This window comes from Leucopleurus acutus (assembly GCF_964270905.1).
Source record: "Leucopleurus acutus genome assembly, chromosome: 17".
NCBI lineage: Eukaryota > Metazoa > Chordata > Mammalia > Artiodactyla > Delphinidae > Leucopleurus > Leucopleurus acutus.
Genome location: NC_139159.1, coordinates 53,963,835 through 53,984,218, shown reverse-complemented (window position 1 = coordinate 53,984,218; position 20,384 = coordinate 53,963,835). Strand labels below are relative to the sequence as shown.

The following is a 20,384-nucleotide window of genomic DNA, read 5'->3' as shown; positions in this document are numbered from 1 at the left end:
TTGATTCCTAACTTGATAAGGACTGGGAATTGGTTTCACCAGTTGCCATCTCAGTATTTCCAGTCATACGTTTTTCTTTTGAATATGGGAAAAGGAATCTGCTTGTAATAAATATTTTTAATAATCTGTCAAAAAAAAGATTTTTTACTAATTACAAGAGAAAGATAAAGAGGAAAGAACCAACACACATGTTCAGTGAAAAATAAGGTATACATTTTTTAGATTTAATGGGTGCTTCATTTAAGATTACCATTAAAATGATGTCTTTGCCTATCAATTTATGAAGTAAGAGCCTGGTTAAAGCCATTATATAATATTTTCACATGTTTTATATGCCACTGGAATTTATTTTCTAATTTAATTGCCAAATTCCTAATCTGATTAGATTCTTAGGGGAAGCAAAATTAGTGTTGGAGAAAAAAATAGATAAAATAATGTTTTCTTTACTTTTGTGCAAGTCATGCCAGGCTGTATGTTTCATGTAAGATTAATAGAGGAGTGTTTCAGTTCTCTTTCACTTTATCAGAGGCAAACACTTGCTAGTTTATCTTACCATCCCAGGAAACAGAATGGGGTGATATATGCCACAAGTCTAGTCATAAAAGAAGTTCTTGAAAATAAGGTCATCTTGTTGAATTGGCCAGAAATGAGTTGGATAACAAGTCATGCTGATGAAGCCATAAATGGCGTCCACATTGCTACCATGGTTTCCAGAGAATAAAATTCTTATCATGCTACCAAATGTGACTGGTTTATAAGTCTGACCTAATGGTGTCTCTGTGAAGTAGTATATTCTTACTAAATTGTTTCCAACTTGTTTCATTCAACAAATATTTATTGAGCACCTATTATGTGTCGGGCACTAACTGTTGCAGCTGTGGGTGATGCAGCAGTGAGAAAAAACATTGAAGTCCTTGCCCTCAAGGAAACCAGAGCTGTTTATGTGAACTACCATTGCAAACATGGTCACCCTCCTATATGAAAATGTGCTTCTTAATTAAATATTCTGATTTTTAAGAGGTTCAGAAGTGATTTTAAACAATTAAAAAGATGAAATGAGGGGATATGAAGTCAGGCCGTAAGATTCAATTAAACAAGTTTAAAAGCAGGACTATTTTTGAACACAAGAAAGAGAACTCACATTTTCAAACAACAAGAACTAACATTTAGAGCACTTGATATGCTCTAGACACTTTGCTCAGTACTTTATATCCATTATCTTATTTAATCTTCACATCTCCCTTATATAAGTGGTACTGTATTATCATCTTCATTTTATGGATCAGCACACTGAGCTTAGACTAATTAAATGTCTTGTCCACTGTAATCCAATCTTGTTTACTAGCATAAACAAGAAATAAACAAAACTAAAGCAATCCGTCTCCTACCTTGACATCTATGGAGCAGTTTATCCAATTTGGCGGGAGGAAACAGAAAAGATTAGATTAACACAGAGTATGAATGCAAGACTAAAAATCAAAGAGTGATAGATTTTAGAAAAATTCAGGGATCTTATTTCCCTGAAATAAGTGATTGATCCTTTTTCTTCCTCTACCTCTGACGAGCAGAGGTTGTCACAACTCTCTAATCACAAATACAAAATAACATAAAGTCCTCTATGTTTAAGTCACCGCTCAATGGAGGGAATTTATCAGCCTTGGCTACAAGGATTAGCCACAATCCAAGTGCTGTTGGATATACATGAGTCTTCAAATGGTGATTCCAGCCATTCCTTTCAAATACGTGCTATTTCTTAGTTTCTGAGAACATTTAAAATACGTTTTTTCCTGAATTTGGAAAAGTTAAGACAGAGAGACCTTCATGTTTTTCTCTCATCTAGTATTCAAGACCTCTGTAGGGAAAAAAAGAGAGAGTAAATGCAAAGTGTTTTATATGCTTTTTCCTGTAATAAAATCTCATTTTACTGGATCTTCAATGGAAATCTTTCTCCATTCTGGTATGAGGGGAATTTTGGCATCTGTATTTCTACTTGGTACAGTCTCCAGCTGTTTGTTTACTTTTCTGACTTGGGTACTTGTAGAAGTTATCTCTGTTGTAGAATTAACAAGTAATCTCACTCTGGAAAGTATTTCTGCAGTGTTTCTTGAATGGTTCTTCAACCATGGCAATGTCCATGAGTGGCTAGGAGTGTTAGGTATTATTCCACTGCCACTCCGGGGATTTGCTTTGGAATCCATGGACTCTGAGTCTCTTATGTAGCTCTCCAGAAAGTGAGGTTTGGGGGCTTAGGCAAGATCAGCACAGGAAAACCTCCAAGGGAGAGTGATTCTTCTATGTCTTCAGATCTCATCATCAAGAATGAAAGTGAATGAGTCAGTCAGACAGTCAGCTGGATCACAAATATTTATCAGTTGCCGCCTATGTGCCAGGAAAAGGGTACAGAGTGATCAAAAAGACAGATAAAACCCTAGGGAGGCTCTAAGCTAGTATGAAAGAACAACATGAAGTAAATGACTTTGGGTCAATATTAACAGTCTAAGTAAACCAGATGTTAGTCATTTCTGTATATGGAGCAAGGACCAGTGATTCTTCTCACTCGCCCTAAAGAAGTCACTTGCCCAAAAGCATATATTTTACTGAAAGTGATGAGAGATTTTTACCTCATAGGAAATGCCGTTTTGCTCCAGATCTCCGTACTTGATATATCTCTCCCAGTTTCTCATAGCCACACAGCCACAAGCTTCCTCTCTCTTTTGACTCTTCTCTAAACCTCTTTGGCTCCAGTCCTCCATTTCCAGATCTCTCCTTGCATCCCTTCTCTCCTTTCTTAGGTAGACAATTAATTCTGTCTCATCTCTTTCCAGCTTGCATAGCTGCAATTAAAAACTGACTTAGCAAGCAGCACACCCACTAATTACCAAGAATTTCTCTCATTAGAAGGCAGGGGAATATTTATATAATAATTTTTATTTCCTCACCTACCTATATATCTCCACCCACTGCAGTGTCTTCCTCACCCCCACCCACTGCAGTGTTTTCACCTCTTTGCAAAGTCTTCCCAAATGGTTTGAGAGTTCCCAACTGATATTTCACATGTCCCTACAAAGTGCTGTCAATCACCAGGTGATATCCTCCCTCTTTTTCTTTTTCTGTTAGCCCCCTGTGGTTTTTTCATCTGTTGTGGATACTTTTGATGCCTACACAGTCACATGAAGGGGTCTTGGCTCTCCCTCCAGGGTTTTCAGCCAAGTGCCCTCCTTTTAGACATAGCTGCCAGTACCATAGCCCCACTGATATTCTTGAGCCCTAAAAGTGCTAGGGCAGAGCCATAGAATATGGTACTCCTAGAAATAGAATATATTCTAAGAATATATTCATAGGATATGTGCTGAATGACATTGTGTTTAGTATGCAAAGAGGGGGAATGCTTTCCCACTCCTTTCTACCTTTCCCACCCCTTGCCATCACAGGGGTCATATGAATACTAGAGGAGTATCTGATGGTGTTTTTGAGAAATAAACTCTTATATTGTATAATTTTATTTTAGCACATGATAATCATGATATATAACAGGTGATATGGCACAGGACTGATCATTCAGAACGGACCCAAAATATAACTTGAACAATCAGATTGGATGTTTGTTAGCAGATAGGACAAATATATTGGTGCATCCTAGCTTAATATTAGCTCTGTTTTGGAAGATCGTAACATGAATCCATGAAAGCTGTGGTTGGGAAGAGAAGGAGACCAGTCTTAACTATAGAAGCCATGTTATTCCTGTCTCCTAAATTAAGAAATGTTTTCTCTCTGTTTTCTAGTACTCAGGTATTGTTGGAGGCATTATAGTTCATAGGGATGTGAATATAGGCTCCAGAGTTAGATGGACTGAGGATCAAATTCCTGTTCTGCCACAAAAAGATCATGGTCTTGGGCAGTTAACCTCTATATGCTATAATTTTCTTATCTGCAAAATGGGAATAAAATGCATAATTATGGGGGTGCTGTAAATATTAAATGAGGAAATTAATTTTTTTTTTTTTTTTTTGCTGTACGCGGGCCTCTCACCGCTGTGGCGTCTCCCATTGCGGAGCACAGGCTCCGGACGCGCAGGCCCAGCAGCCACGGCTCACAGGCCCAGCCGCTCCGCGGCACGCGGGATCCTCCCAGACCGGGGCACGAACCCGTGTCCGCTGCATCGGCAGGCGGACTCTCAACCACTGCGCCACCAGGGAAGCCCGAGGAAATTAATTTTTTAAGGGTTAAAAAATGTTATGCATTATTATTGTACCACGTTCTTGTGTCTAACTCATTCTTTAGAATAACTTTGGCTTCATCCTGACTCTAGGCTCATCCAGTCAATGCAACAGATGTGGCCAGTCATGTAGTAGTTAGATACTAAGTAATTAATTAGCTCATTCACTCATTTCTTTTTTTTTTTTTTTTTTTTTCTTTTTTGCCGTACGCGGGCCTCTCACTGTTGTGGCCTCTCCTGTTGCGGAGCACAGGCTCCGGACGCCCAGGCTCAGCAGCCATGGCTTATGGGCCCAGCCTCTCCGCTGCACGTGAGATCTTCCCGGACCGGGGCACGAACCCGTGTCCCCTGCATCGGCAGATGGACTCTCAACCACTGGGCCACCAGTGAAGCCCCCACTCATTTCTTTAATTCTTTCATTCCTTCAACTAAAGGGCATAGTAAGCACTGGAGACCAATGATGAAAATGAGGAGATGACTTTATGAGCTCACAGTTAGAGGGGATACAGACCAAAAAAGAAATAATTAGAAAGCAGTGTGAGAAGTGCCATTATGGAGATAAGAAGAGAAGGTTATTGAAATGCATCAGAGAAAAGCCAATTATTATGCCTGGAGAAATTAAGAAAGCCTCACAAAAGAAGTAGTAAAAACTTGTTCTTAGGACAGATTTAGGGCCATCAATTTCCCATATAAGAGGTCTTCCCTATCCTACTGGAAATTTCTGGATGAGCGTAACATTTCCTGGGACTATTGTAGATATGAGATCAGAATCTTAAAGCATATACCTCCTTATTCCAGAGCTCTGATAATGCAAATAAAATACAAAGATACAAGACTTTCAAGATTAAGCTACCTTAGTATTCAATTGAATAAAATTATTAATTCTTTAGAACATTTTTAAACTTTTTTTGAGGTATGGTAGAGGAATTAAAAAAAATATGGCTTGTTTTTCATGTTACTTCTTAAATTCTAAAGTCTTCTAAATTGCATCATTTCTGAATAATCAGCAACAACAACCAACAGTATTGCTACTGGTTAGGTTTAGTCCCTGAAAGCATATGGTCTTTAAAGTATGTCATTAGGATCTTCTAATGCACCCAGTGTCTCCTCAGCTGAAGTCCCAAAACACATAAGTCCATTTTGCATGTTCCTGTGTTTTCCAGTTGCTTAAAATTGATCTTGAGGGCTTCCCTGGTGGTGCAGTGGTTGAGGGTCCACCTGCCAATGCAGGGGATATGGGTTCGTGCCCCGGTCCGGGAGGATCCCACGTGTCGTGGAGCGGCTGGGCCCGTGAGCCATGGCCGCTGAGCCTGCGCGTCCGGAGCCTGTGCTCCGCAACGGGAGGGGCCACAGCAGTGAGAGGCCCGCGTACCGCCAAAAAAAAAAAAAAAAAAATTGATCTTGAGATTTTTTTTTTGGATTGACAGCAGTACTTCCAGTGTTACTTTTTTTGTTTCGTTATTTTTCTGGAAAATAAATCAGTCTCTCTTTCTCTTACTGTTTCTCTGTCCCCTCCTTTCTTTTTTTAATTTTTATTTTTACCTTTCTTAGTTGTCTACTTTCCCCTCAGGAAGTTATGCATTCCTTCTTTTCATTTGTTCAGATTGGAAAAGTTTAAATGAACAAGCATATGTAGATACACACAGACACACACACACACACACACACACACAAGGAGGAACAGATTTTTTAACAATCGTGGCTGTTACAAAACACAGGAGCACTTAAATAGAGATCTCACTACTGCCTTGTGTGTCTTCTGTCGATTTTTGGCTGTACATAGTTCTTCATGAAGCACTTACAGGTGTTGGTTTTGGACTCTTTTCTTTCCAGGGATAATTTTTGAAGCAAGCGATGTTGGAAAATGTTCTCCGATAATCTGTACTCTGCCAGTGCACTTTGTCCTTGTGGGCCCTTAAAAAATCAGTTTCATGTGGGTTACCTGTCACTTTGTATGTTTGCTTTTTAGGTATGAAAAAGGATTAAATCACTTTGGTTGTATATTTAATCAGTTCTTTTTCTTCTAGGTACAATCACTTAACCTGCTTTAAGACTGTGAATCAGTGCAGCTGGAGCCCTTTTGGGAGCCTTTTGGCTGTTGTTGGGTTAGAAAAATAGAGTTGGAATCAGTTGGCCAGAGTTCACATACTGGCACCATCACTTGCTAGCTATGTGACTTGTGACCGATTAGCCTTTCTTTGATTCAGTTTTCCTATTGATAAAAATAGGGTCAAAGGTAATATCCATGTCTTAGGTTTGTTGGGATAATTAAATGAGATTGTGTGTAAGGAGTGTTTAGCATAGGCCTGGAAAATAGTAAGCTTTTAATAAGTGTCATTCTTATTATTGCATGTGAGTGACATAGCCAACAAGGAGACATGCAACATCAGGAAGAGGCTACAAAGGCAGTTCAAAGACTATCGCTATGTTTGGTATTACTTGCTTCCATATCTGTCAGTTCAGAAATTTGTTATTTGGTGTGGAAAGGACTGATAAGTCTTGGCACAATGTTTTCCCCCAAGTAAATCACATTTTTTCTGGAATTTGTTTTGCCCTCTCCTCTAACTTCTCTTCACACGCCAGTCTCTAACCCCTACTGCCCTTCATCCACTGCCCTGCCCCTCCATTCCAGGACATGAGAGTCAACATCTGTCGCTTCGTTTTCACACCATGACTGCAGTTGGGAAACTCCGTTCCCCAAAATCCTTCCCAGTTCTTGGTGAAAGCCCCTGGTTATAATTCATGTTTTCCACACACACTTAGTAAAGATTTCAGTGCTGTAAAATTAATTCTATAATTATCACCTGTTCTTTATGTTCAAATGTTTACATGCTACATTTAAGAAATCACCTTCTGATAATTTTTATTTCTTTACTTAATAGAAGCACAGCAATTTCTCCCATACAGCACTTTGCTGCCTCATTAGCACACCTGATATGTTTGTTCTCAGATAGTTTGTCTATACCTCCACAGGAGAATTTACGTAGAACTTCCATACCAGCATTAAAGATAGCCATAGCAACACCAAAGAGGGCCTTGTGAAATATATGATTACAATGTACCACGGGAATTAATAATTCTCAGGCCACTGTCTTAAATTGTAACCAGACTGTTTTTGTAAGGAAGTTGCTCAGTTTATGTACACAGAACACATAGGGCTGCATTCTAATTGGGGGACCAGTTTTATTTAAAATTTATATCTCAGAAAGTACTTAAATTATTCTATTTAATATGCCTATGCTATATTTGAGTGATGTTATGAAATGTTTTGCTAATTTGACCCTTCCTGATAATTTCCTAAAAGTCTAAGTGAATACAATGAAAGAATACCATCTCTAAAAATGGTTTTAATATCTTTTTCCCCAGAGTAAAGAATAAATTTTTTTTAAAATTAATAATTATAGAAATTTATCATTCTCTATAAAAAGTAATTTTACTAGACACTATGTCAGTTTTCTTCTTCGGGTTCCCCAATTAAGTAGAACTTTAAAAACATGCTGTTAGTTTACTAGATTTTAGTAGGTCAGCATGCACACCAAAAGTGTATTAAGGTGGACTGCTCTATTGATTTGCGGTGAATATCCTAAAGGCTCAAGGCAGTTGTCTGCGGAAGGGGCGGGAGGGCCATACATGATCGAGGTCATGCGCATCTAGCCAATTTGTAAGACGATCCAGCCGCTCCAAGCCATCAGCAATTCTTAGCATAGGGGCACACTCATGCATTCTTGTCAAGTCATCTTGTGAAAGGCTGCCTGCTTCCAGCTTGGCTTGGATGTGCAACCTTAATAAAACTCACTGAGGTCTGGGAGAAAATAGCAGATCTGCAGCAGATAGGGTAGAGGAAAGGGTCTAGAATATGTACACGCAGCTGACTCAGGCAGGCTACACGCTGAACGGTTACACTGAGGAAACCATAAATCTCAGCTACTATGCAATAAATATCTCAAGTTTTAACTAAGGAAACTATCTTTACAGTGAAATTAAAAAAATAACATTTTAGAACAAAGCTAACAGATGGCTAGTTTTCTGTGATTCTTCTACAAAAGCTTTCTTTGAGAGGGGAAAAAGTCAAACAAACAAGCAGTTTTACCTGAAATAAAGAACTAGTTTAAAGGTCAGAAGAAAGGAGCAGGTTTTGCGAGAGGCACGGAAAGAGAGTGCTGGCAGTACAATGACAGTTTTCCTTTCCTTTGCTTTCCTCGCTGCTATTCTGACTCACATAGGGTGCAGCAACCAGCGCCGAAGTCCAGAAAACGGTGGGAGAAGATATAATCGGATTCAGCATGGGCAGTGTGCCTACACTTTCATTCTTCCAGAACACGACGGGAACTGTCGTGAGAGTACGACAGACCAGTACAACACAAACGCTCTGCAGAGAGATGCTCCACACGTGGAACAGGATTTCTCTTCCCAGAAACTTCAACATCTGGAGCATGTGATGGAAAATTATACTCAGTGGCTGCAAAAAGTAAGTGATTGCTTTCAGTTTCTAAATGCACGGAGCCTTTTCTGTTCTTGCAGTGCAGCTAACTTAGAGTTCCTTAGGGGAGCATGTGTGTGTTTACCTTTTGCTCCAGGGGGGCAGTGTTTGCAAATGCAAGACGGCGCTTTCCCTGTGACTTCACGGGTGAGCAAACGTTTTTTAGGCTTGTGCAAGCCTCTGAAGGTGTGGTGGCACCCCGTTTTGTGTGCCTAATACTGGCACATTTTATCACATTTCTGGTTTTCCCTTATTTAAAATTTAGCTTAAGTTTTCTATCAAAATCCAACTTAAAAAATTGAGTAAGGTAGTGGAAAAATAAAGTAATAATGACAATACTAGTTTAGGATCATATCGATTTTACACCGAGAAATTTTCTTCAGCTAGGACAGAAAATCATCACCAGATACTTATTTTTCAACCTCTAGTAAAGTTAATATGAAATGAGAGTAAATACAAAATATGATATTTGATTGGAGAACTTGAATAAGTATATAAAGGTAACAATTTCAGCAAGTAGTAGTATAGTAAAGGACTGATTTCTGTCATATATTTCTTCTGTCCTTGAGAAAAAATCAGGAAGATTTATTTTAATGTGAACTCATCAGGAAGAGGTTGTTTACCCACTATGAAAGGAGAAATTGAGCCAGTGGTGGCTGTTCCCAAAGATATGCACCTGCAGATTTGGGCTGAACACAACATGTAGGCTTTGGTATGTTCCTGAAGTACCTCTTTCCTCAGGACATTGTAGTTAAACACAGTGCAATATGGGAGTCTAAGTATCCAGATAAATGTTAATGTTGAGTATGCATTTAAATCCCAATTTGTAAAAATCAAATTAAACATTTTATTTAGTTATTTCTGTATAAATCATTTAAAAGTTTTTGTTGAAAATATGCCTATAAAGAAATAACATACTTTCTGCAGTTCATTCCCTCTTTACTCTCTGTTTAATTGTGTAACAGGTAAGCAGCAGATAACAAGTGTATTCAAATATATCACTGGAAGGGTGGCAATGTCAATGTCCCATTTGTGGAAAGCTTCTCCCCCAGGGATCTTTGCTAAAAATTCAGTTGGTGTGTATGGGTAGGAACGCAAGGAGTCTAGTCTTCTTTAAGTTAGTCAGAACAAACCCTTTAAGAAGATAAAAGATAGGGAAAGGACAGATGCTCTATTTTGTTCCTGTGTGGTCACGCTCACTTAGATCATCTCCTGCTGAATCATGCCGAGTAATAGTTATTTTACTTTTTGTCCACTAGGGACTGAACTAAGATCACTGTTACTTTATTTGACAAATTAACTAAAACTTAGTAGTTTTAGAGTTTCCAAACCTGGAATTTTAGTTAATCTTTCTATTGTAGATTACAGGTGAAAAAATACATAGGCAAAATAATAGCAAGCAAGGAGAATTCTGCAGTCTTTTGATAATATAGCTTAAATTTCAGGCACTCATTACAGCAGCAGTTTATAATAGAATATATATTTTTTCCTTTCACAGAACTTATTTCCGTCGTGAACAAGTGAATTTGGTTGAATAGCTTATTACTATTCTCAATATACCGCCCATATAGTTTTTAATGAGAATTTAATCATAAATTAGTCCGAATTCATTGAGGGAGGTGGAGAGGGAAATTTAGTTACAAATTGTCTTCAATGAGCTATTCTACCAAAAATGTAATATTTTGTTTGCTTAAAATATACAATCAAAATGGTGATTTAAACATAGTAATGCGTATTTTTTTTGTTGCTGTGCAGTTATTAAGCAGTAGCAGGGTAAATACATGATTCTGCTGGGTTTAAATCATGCCCAGGCTTCACATGTTAATGTTTGAAATAAATTTGATTTTTGTTTGCATTGTTTTTGGTCAATGATTATGAGATAGTTTTCAGAGTATAGCCAGGCATAATTGTGAAAATGTTCTTTGGTTATATTGACCCTTGCTAGCATGAATCAAGCCGAATGTATGCTGAAAATGTCCCTGTTGGTATGAGTCAGAGCAGTTTGGCTTGACTATTGTCCGTTTAAATTTGCACGTCTTTTGTCATTGTTAATGTGATTGGTTGGAGGATCAAGAAACCAAATAAATGCATTCAGCAAAGAACTTGCTAAAGGCTTTCATAAATTTCCCTTAATTAGAGGTTTTCCATACTTCAAGTTCTAAATTTCATGTAAGGTACTTATTTTGATAATTCAAATGTAAATCTTTGTTATTGTAACCATTTGGTATGCTTAATACTATAATTTGTACTACTTCTATTTTGATTCCCAGTAGTTGTGTTAGGATAAGAAGCAATGCACTGCAGAAACTGAGGCTATCAGTGTAAGCGTAAATAATTCATCCATTTATTCAACAAAATAATTAATCAAAGCATATGATTATTATGCAGCTCATATCATCACTATCAGGAATTTTTTTGGTGCTGAATGTGTATTATCAATGCTAGAAGCAGATCGATGATAATTTATATTAATCTATTACCTTCCTCGATGTTTGGTAAACTGGGTTCTTTTAAATATTCTTCAGAAAACGCTGACTGTCACTATAAGTCACCTTATGAAACTTATACTCTCCAATCTCATTCCTCAACTTTTCTGGTCTTACAACTGAATAAGATGATAAGCAAGGTGGTCAGCAGGGCATAGAATGTGTTGGTCACTGTAAGTACTGGAACTGTTATGGCACTGGTCTCTTATGCGATGGATTTAATTCTCGGAGATCAGGTTTCCATTATAACTTGTCGATTAACACCAATGTGAGATAGGTTTATAGCATTATCCTTACTTTTCAGACAGGGAAAAGCAATATACATAATTGTTCAAAAAATCACATTTTTATTGGGTGAAACACCTGGGCTATATGTCTAGGTTTGACTCTCTTCCACCATATAGCTCTTTTCAGAATTATTAGCAAACCATATCCATTACCAGAGAGTGACCAGAGCTTGGGATAGTGACAGTAAACATAAAGGCCTTTGTGTCTTCGCCACTTTCTTGTGATTCCTTTCTACCTTTCTATTACACAGAAATGTCTGTTGTTTAATGTCTACTCCACATCCTGTGCTTCTTTTTTTTTTTTTTTTTTTTTTTTTGCGGTATGCGGGATTCTCACTGTTGTGGCCTCTCCCCCTGCGGAGCACAGGCTCCGGACACGCAGGCTCAGCGGCCATGGGTCACGGGCCCAGCCGCTCCGCGGCATGTGGGATCTTCCCGGACCGGGGCACGAACCCGTGTCCCCTGCATCGGCAGGCGGACTCTCAACTACTGCGCCACCAGGGAAGCCCCTGTGCTTCTTGAACTATTGTTTTCTTTCTCTCATACACCCAAAGTTCACAAATATGTGTATTTAAAACATTCGGATTTAAAATATTAGAATTTGGGGGAATGCTTAGAAAGTCTGTTTTGCCTTTGCCAAATGGTGTCTTGTCTTTTTTTGGTTGAAAGTATAAATACATTGAGTTAAAAAAAATATGCCTTGTAACAGAGAACAAGAATCTATCTACTATAAGCATTTCACACTAGCTAAAATTGACAAATTGATTGTTAGTAAGAAATGTAGTTATGAATTACGATCCAGAATATTTTAATAAATGAAATACTTTTAATGAAGTGCTTGGCTAAATTTTTCTATTGACAGCATTTTTTGACTAACAGCATCCTCTACTTGAATATTGTATTCTTTTCTTCAGAGAATTAGTATCTGGCATGCAGTTACCTGAAATATATTAATGATGATGATAATCTTTTTAAAAGCTCTTGTATTACACATATTAACTCATATTAATATCTACTCATAGAAGGTGACTTCCATGAGGCCAGTGATGTGTGTTTGTCCAGTGTCATTTCCCCAGGGCTTAGAGTAGTATATCTTCCATAGCAGATAGATAATAAATGTTTGTTGATTGAATAAATGGATGCCTTGTCTATGTGTTGCAATCTACATGTTATTATGTACTGTTAACATTTTGGATATATACCTTCCTTCCCTAAGTAGATTTTAAGTTGTCTTTTAAGCAAGGACTATGTGGAGGAGGAAAAATAATTTTCTCTCTACCCTTCTGGTTCATGGCTGAGACTTTTCTATAATAAAAAACATGTTAACAAGAGAAAAACAAACAGAAGTTTAATAACATGTATACCTCCTGTATACATGGGAGATGCCCAGGAAAATTGAGTAACTCCCCCAAATGACCCAAGCTTCCACCTTAAATACCGTCTCCAGCTAAAGACAAAAGAAGATGCTGGGTAGGGAGAGCCAGGTTTTCAGGTAAAACATAGTAAATAAGAGTATGGTTGTTATGAAGATTTAAGTCCATGCCTTCTCCATTGATAGAGTTGCTAGAGGTTTAGTCATCTTCCTCTTGGAGGTACAGAGAGTGAGACACCCTTACAAATGGAGATCTCCCTTATAAATGTAAATTTCTCTTATAGAAGGCTATTTTCGACTTGGTTTTTAGAGCTTTTCCTATGTCTGCTGTTTCTTAAAAGTATCAGCCTGAAATAATCCTTATGCCAAAAATTCATAATTTGGCATGACAAATTCTGCTCCCCTTCAACTACATCATGCAATTATTTTTGTCCTAATATTAATTAAAAAGATATTGAGTCTAGAATATGTGGTATTAATTATCCAAATTGTATTCAGCCAATGGTCTAGGATCTTAAAAACGTCTATGAATTCGTCTTCTTAATTATTCTTTAAGAGTCATGTTGTTGTTGGTTTCTCCATGAAATGTACCCACACTCCACTTATCCTCAAAGGCTGAGTTCTCCAGTGTTATCACATTGCATGTATCATGTTAGCACTGCATTTCCATGTTGTGTGGCTGTTGTCATTTTCATTATTTGTTTTGAGGGCTGTTCACCTACTTAGACTGTGAGTCCGTAGAGCGTAGCAAAAGTCTCTTTATCCATCTTTATATCCCCAAAGATGTTTATTAAGTGTCTGAATAATATCTCTGTTATCATAATATAAAAATAAAAACATCACATGTTCAAGTGTGTGGTGCCATGTATAAAATAAAGCAAGTTAAGGGACCTTGCAACTGCTTTCAGATGCTAAAGTTTGCTTCTAAGTTACTTGAGGGTCATCCTGTGGGATGAAAAAGAATTTTATACTTCCAGACCCATAGGCAAACAGTTACTGCATACAGGAGTGGCATATATTTACATATATTTGTAATAATAATATGTGAACATGTGAATCTAAGTAACTAACACTTACTTCTCATCTGTGCATTGTTTTCATGGCTGGTGACTGTGCAAAACTAAGCCAGAGAGGATACTCTCTGTTTTATTTGCACATGTGAGGGGATTTCTAGAGTGTGTAAAATGAGCAGACAATTGATCAGTATGTTTTTAAAAATTTGTCACTAAATTTGAAGAAAATGTGCATATATGATTTATGCATAGAGATAGAAAAAAATGACAATTGCCAAGAAAGGTTAATAGGAATAATTGTCTTTTAAACTCAGTTGTAGAAATTTCTCCACCTTCATTTGAGAGTAACCCCTGATTTTCGAGCTAAGTAGAGCTCTTTAGTTAATGCCTCTGTATTAACTTTTCAATGAATAGTTAGGTTTTATTATTTGCTCATTATATTGTAGAATTGAAAGATCCAAGAAGGCATAAAGACTTTCTGGGCCCCAGAAGTTGACATTTGGAGCTATAACAGCCTTTTGGATTTCTCTGCAGGAAGGAGCAAGCCTTCCCGCAAACTGTCTCCATTGGTGGATGTCAGGTTTTAGGAGCATGGCAAGTAGGTTCTTTTCTATGGGTGATTGCAGCCTTTCTTACTCCTGACTGTGAGCTTTCACATTGAGCTTTCTTTTAGTAGTACTCATTCATATGTAATTATTGGTTCAATAATTTAAAATGAATGAGAATATACCATTCTTTTCCTTAAAATCCCCCTACATTTTCCCATTACATGAGAAAAGGATCCAGATTCTTTACCATGAGGTCCTATATGATCTGCCCCCACACTCCTATCTGGATTCCTCATTTACCACCTTTCCCTGATTCCAGACACTTAAATGACTTTAGCCTTCTTGTTATATCTCCAGCAGACCAGCTCTTTGCTGTCTCAGGGACTTCACATTCTGTTTGCCTAGCTAGGAAAATTCTTGCCCCAGATCTTGGCATGAATGACTTTTCTCTTCATTCAGGTCTTTGCTCAGAAATCTTCTCAGAAAGTCTTCACTGAGCACCATTACCTACCACTTTCCCCCATTCTGCTACGTGATTTTCTATCATAATATATGTATTATTTCTTCATGGCATTTACCACTGTGACCTTCTATTGTTTGTCATATAATTTATTCCGTCTACCTCTACTAAGAATGTAAACACAACAAGAGGTCCTTGTCCATCTTGTTGCATGCAGTACACCTTACCCCTAGAAGAGTGCATGACACATAGTAGACTTCGGTAAATATTTGCATAATATATTCTCCCAGACCCTGTATGCTATGAGATAGAGACTGTGCCTGTCTTGTTCACTAGTTCTTATTTATTATTTTATGTATTATTTTGATAGCAGATAGCAGATCTACTTTTCTTGCACAATGCCTGGAACGTAGTTGGAAAGAATACTTTCTTTTTAATGACTAGAGGAATGAATGAATTCCATGGGCATATTTTGACTAAAATATATGTATGAAAATGAGACTTAACTATGTTCTATACATTACCCTACTAGCTATGTAATGGGAGAAATTTTAATTAGTCCCGAGTTTCCATATTCTGTTACAGGGGTCAGCAAACAATGGCCCTTGGGCTAAATTGTGCCTGCTACCTATGTTTGTAAATAAAGTTTTACTGGAATACAACCACACTCATTCCTTGAGTGTTGATGGATACTGTGCATCCATTTGTAAATAAAGTTTTATTGGAACAGAGCCATACCCATTTGCTTATGTATTGTCTATGGCTGCTTTCTTCCTATAAAGGCAGACTTGAGTAGTTGCAACAGAGACCAGAAGGCCCACAGAGCTTAAAACTTGACATCCAACCCTTTACAGAAAAAGTTCGCTGACCCCTGTTCTATATCACAAAATGAATACAGTATTAACATTGAGACCATTGCAAGGTAAATTGTGAGGTTTGCTGTGTGGGAAAAAGATGACCTTCCAAGAAGCCAAATAATCTTCAGGTCCGTGCCAGTTGGCATAGAGCCTGTCTAAGCCATTTCTTGGTGTGGTATTGGGACATGCTGTGAGGTGACATTTTAGAGTACAGGCAGGGAAATTTCATGTCTTTTTCCCCCCCCCTGCCCATCTTGATGTGAACAGAGAAATAGTCCAAAAACAGACACACGTTAGAAAAGAAAAAGCACCTGAATAACAATACAAATCAGCAGCCTCTGGTTAGATGAGTCTGGGTGCCCGGGGGTCCTCTGCTTTATGTGCCTGTTTCATCCTGTTTGTTGTGGCATTAGCAAGAAGGTTGACAAAGTATCAGAGGCATTCTGTTTTCATAGAAATGGGACTCTGACTCAGCCTTTTACATTCAGTCTATTTAGAAACCTTTCCTCCTTCTGTCATTTGTTTTAGATATAAATATTACAAGTGTTCCCACTTAGGTAGATGATGAGAGGGGAGAAGCAACAAGTGGGATGCTCAGCTACAAAATACAGAGGTTTATCAGCCCCTGTACTATAATTTGCTAATTAAGGAGGTTTTGTTTTCTCATTCTGCATGCCTTGTCTCTGTGTGGAAACATAAACAGCCTTTTCCTGGGCCTTGTCTTCTTCTATTCTTTTTTTAATACCACAAGCTATATTGTGTCATTTGCTTACACGCACAACCCTAATAACGTTCTGAGTCAGCCTTGCCTTTTGTTCCAATACAAGATTATCGTTTGTTATGAAGTTGGGAAGTTCCAAACTCCCTTTGGTTCTAGCCCCATGGTCTGAGGGAAGGAGGGCCTCTTAGTGTTTAAATCTCTTTACAAAGTGTACAAAAGATGTGCCCCCTCCCTTATCAATGAGGTTTCTAAAGAATGAAGCACTCTGTGGATCATCTTTTCTTGTATTTGGAGGCTCTGTACCTAAACACTCTTCTCTAATTCTTACATAGAAATATTGGAAGTGAGAGGTTTTCAGCCTTGTTTAGTCTTTGTTGCCTATCCAAATGATCTGATTTCTTCCTTTAAACAAATGAAAAGGTAATATTTAACCAAGAAAGTGACGAAAAACATATAAAGCCAGATACGACCCTACTGGTAGCTAATAATTTCATCAATAATGTATTTGGGCATATGCAGATTTTTTCTTTTGGCAGTAAGTGCTGGAGAATATAGAGCAAAATAAATGTAGTAAAGTATATATACTATATGATTATACAGCTTACTTACTACAGGTCTACATTGGCATGTATTGAAGTTCGTGTTGAACTATTGAAAGTGCATGCAAATTAGCATCAAGCTGTGTCTAAAGTAACTCGGTAGCTGAACTATTAATAAAATGCAAATGAAATGAGAATATCTTGAATTGTTAGTAATATATACATGGAAGCCATCAAACTCACTGGCATCATATCGGTAAAATTACTGTATATTTCTGTGGAATGGCTGATGATAATTTTGGAAGGTGGTATATTTTAAAGTTTCATTTTATGTGTAGTTTAACTTATTAGGAAGGTGCACACTTTACAGATAGTCTCCATTTTGTTTATGAAAGCTGAATGCGTTGAGTTATAAAACTAGACCTAAAGATTATTGGAGGGTTTCCCTCCTATGCTGTTGGTGGGAATATAAATGGGGGCAGTCACTGTGGAAAACCGTATAGAGGTTCTTCAGAAAACTAAAAGTAGAACTACCATATGATCCAGCAATCCCACTCCTGGGCATATACCTGGACAAAGCTATAATTCAAAAAGGTACATGCACCCCTCTGTTCATAACAGCACTATTCATAATAGCCAAGACATGGAAACAATCTAAATGTCCATTGACTGATGAATGGATAAAGAAGATGTGGTACATATATACAATGGAATACTACTCAGCCGTAAAAAAGAACAAAGTAATGCCATTTGCAGCAACATGGATGCAACTGGAGATGATCATACTAAGAGAAATAAGTCAGAAAGAGAAAGACAAATAACATATGATATCACTTATATGTGGAATCTAAAATATGCACAAATGAACCTATATACAAAACAGAAACAGAGTCACAGACATAGAGAACAGACTTGTGATTGCCAAGCAGGGAGGGGAAGGAGAGGGAGGGACTGGGAGTTTGGGGTTAGTAGATGCAAACTATTACATTTAGAATGGATAAACAACAAGGTCCTACTGTATAGCACAAGGAACTATATCCAGTCTCCCAGGGTAAACCATAATGAAAAGAATATAAAAAAAAGAATGTATATATGTGTATAACTGAGTCACTTTGGTGTACAGCAGAAATTAGTACAACATTGTAAATCAGCTATACTTCAATTAAAAAAAAAGGTTACTGGAGGGTTTCCATTCCCAGAGAACAAATAAATATTTTATATATTTATTTATTTACTTATTTATGGCCATGTTGGGTCTTTGTTGCTGCACGCGGGCTTTCTCTAGTTGTGGTGAGGGGGGGCTATTCTGTGTTGCGGTGTGCAGGCTTCTCATTGCGGTGGCTTCTCTTGTTGCGGAGCACGGGCTCTAGGCATGCGGGCTTCAGTAGTTGTGGCATGCAGGCTCAGTAGTTGTGGCTCGCGGGCTCTAGAGTGCAGGCTCAGTAGTTCTGGCACATGGGCTTAGTTGCTCCGCAGCATGTGCGATCTTCCTGGACCAGGGCTCAAACCCGTGTCCCCTGCATAAGCAGGCAGATTCTTAACCACTGCACCACCAGAGAAGTCCCAAAATAAATATTTTAAAATCCCAAATTTTAATTCATTTCTAAACCTTTAAAGATAATTCCAAGATTTTATAAAACACTTTAACACTGTTCTTATCTTCACTATTACTATACAGTTGACTAGATTAAAATGCAGTGGGTATTTACTGCAGCTAAAAATTTGATTTGCTGTACCCAGAAGACCTTACATCTACCTTACCTCAAGTGCACAGACATAAGAGGCGAGAATTGTATCTTTATTACTAATATCACCAGTCTTTTCTTTATTTTCCAATTTTACTCAGTTTTTAAATATCAAGAACAGAGCTATAATAAGCAGTAGGTTTAATATAGTATTAACGAATAATTTATTGAATAAATTGAATATTTAATAACTTTTAAATGTCAGTAATAGAGTGAAAGTTTAATATTTTTAACAAATGAGCTGATGAACTGTAAATATTTCTTAGCAGTGGAACCCAATTTCCAAACAAGTTATTAGGCAGAAGCTTAAAATGTAATCTAAATGCAAATCAAGGGGCTAGAGGAGAACTGGAGTGAGGCCCCACCATGACCCTGTTCCTCAGCCCTTTTCTCAGAGACATCCTTCAAGGGACCTTATGTGTACAAAGAAATATATGTTCAAAATAGCTGCAGTGAAACTTTCAAATAATCAAATATTAGGTCGGTAAAGTTGCCAAAACCAATCTACTGGCAGACAGAAAGAAACATAACAGTTGAAAATTTGAATATTTATTGGCAGGCTGATGTAAGAATGTCCAAATCTGCCATATACAAAGCAGTTTAAGAAAAAACTGCAGGTTGTTCAAAAAAAATAATAAATGCAGGTTGTTCTAGACTCAAAAGTGTTGAGGCCTACCCATATTTAACATGACCCAAATATGTTAAGATAATAGACAATTCTTGGATAATTAGTGGCAAATTGTTATAACTTACCTGTTTTCTAAATTGTCCAATTTCATGATAGTTTATACTTCTCTGTTTTAAATTTAGGAACATGAATTACATTGATTACTTAATATCTCAAGCTGCAATTTTCACTAAGAACAGAATTCATTGTTAAGGATAGTGAAAGGAAATATGAATTTTAAGTAGGCATTTTGGTATTTTCAAAATTTTCAAAGATTCTTGTTAGATCTACTCAGCTAATCTTTGTTTTTATTTCTAGTATGTGACACTTAACAGAATTGCCATTTTCTTTTTCATATATGCTGGCTATTTAGCATTTTTTTTTTTTTTTTCTTTAGCGGTATGCGGGCCTCTCACTGTTGTGGCCTCTCCCGTTGCGGAGCACAGGCCCGGACGCGCAGGCTCAGCGGCCATGGCTCAGGGGCCATGGCTCAGGGGCCCAGCCGCTCCGCGGCATGTGGGATCTTCCCAGACCGGGGCACAAACCCGCGTCCTCTGCATCGGCAGGTAGACTCTCAACCACTGCGCCCCAGGGAAGCCCCTAGCATTTTTAAAGACACTGTCTGGACTGTGAAAGTTAATTCAGTTAAGAATAGATAAAAATCATTCTTGAATCCACTTTCCCCAAAACACCTAAGCTGCAACATATGACAATACGCTGAAAGAGAACAATCATATGAAGGCAATGCCTTCAATTCCATTAACTCTGTGGCACTTTTTCTCTTTCAGAGATGAATAATGCAGAGCCATTTGATATACTGATGGGGTGAAGGCTCCAAAGTCAGGCCTTATATGAATTTATTATTAACTTGCTTATTATATTAGAAATGAAAGTTCTAATTTTTTTTCTGGCTTCCCAGCGGCCTGCTTTTTCTCAAACACCAGTTTGCCCATTCTGCACTTTGGAGACTTCTGAGGCTTGAAAACCAAAAAA

The 20,384-nt window shown here is 37.7% G+C and overlaps 1 protein-coding gene across 2 annotated transcripts in view; it reads left to right on the top strand.

Annotated features, from left to right (window-relative positions):
• Positions 1 to 8,156: 8,156 nt before the first annotated feature.
• Positions 8,157 to 20,384, top strand: part of ANGPT1 (angiopoietin 1) — a 251,426-nt gene continuing 239,198 nt past the window's right edge. For both annotated transcript variants that reach the window (XM_082858889.1, XM_082858888.1), the window contains exon 1: positions 8,157 to 8,684. In XM_082858889.1, the coding sequence (XP_082715015.1) occupies positions 8,388 to 8,684 (297 nt within the window). In that variant the 5' untranslated portion in view covers positions 8,157 to 8,387. The remainder of the gene's footprint in view (positions 8,685 to 20,384) is intronic.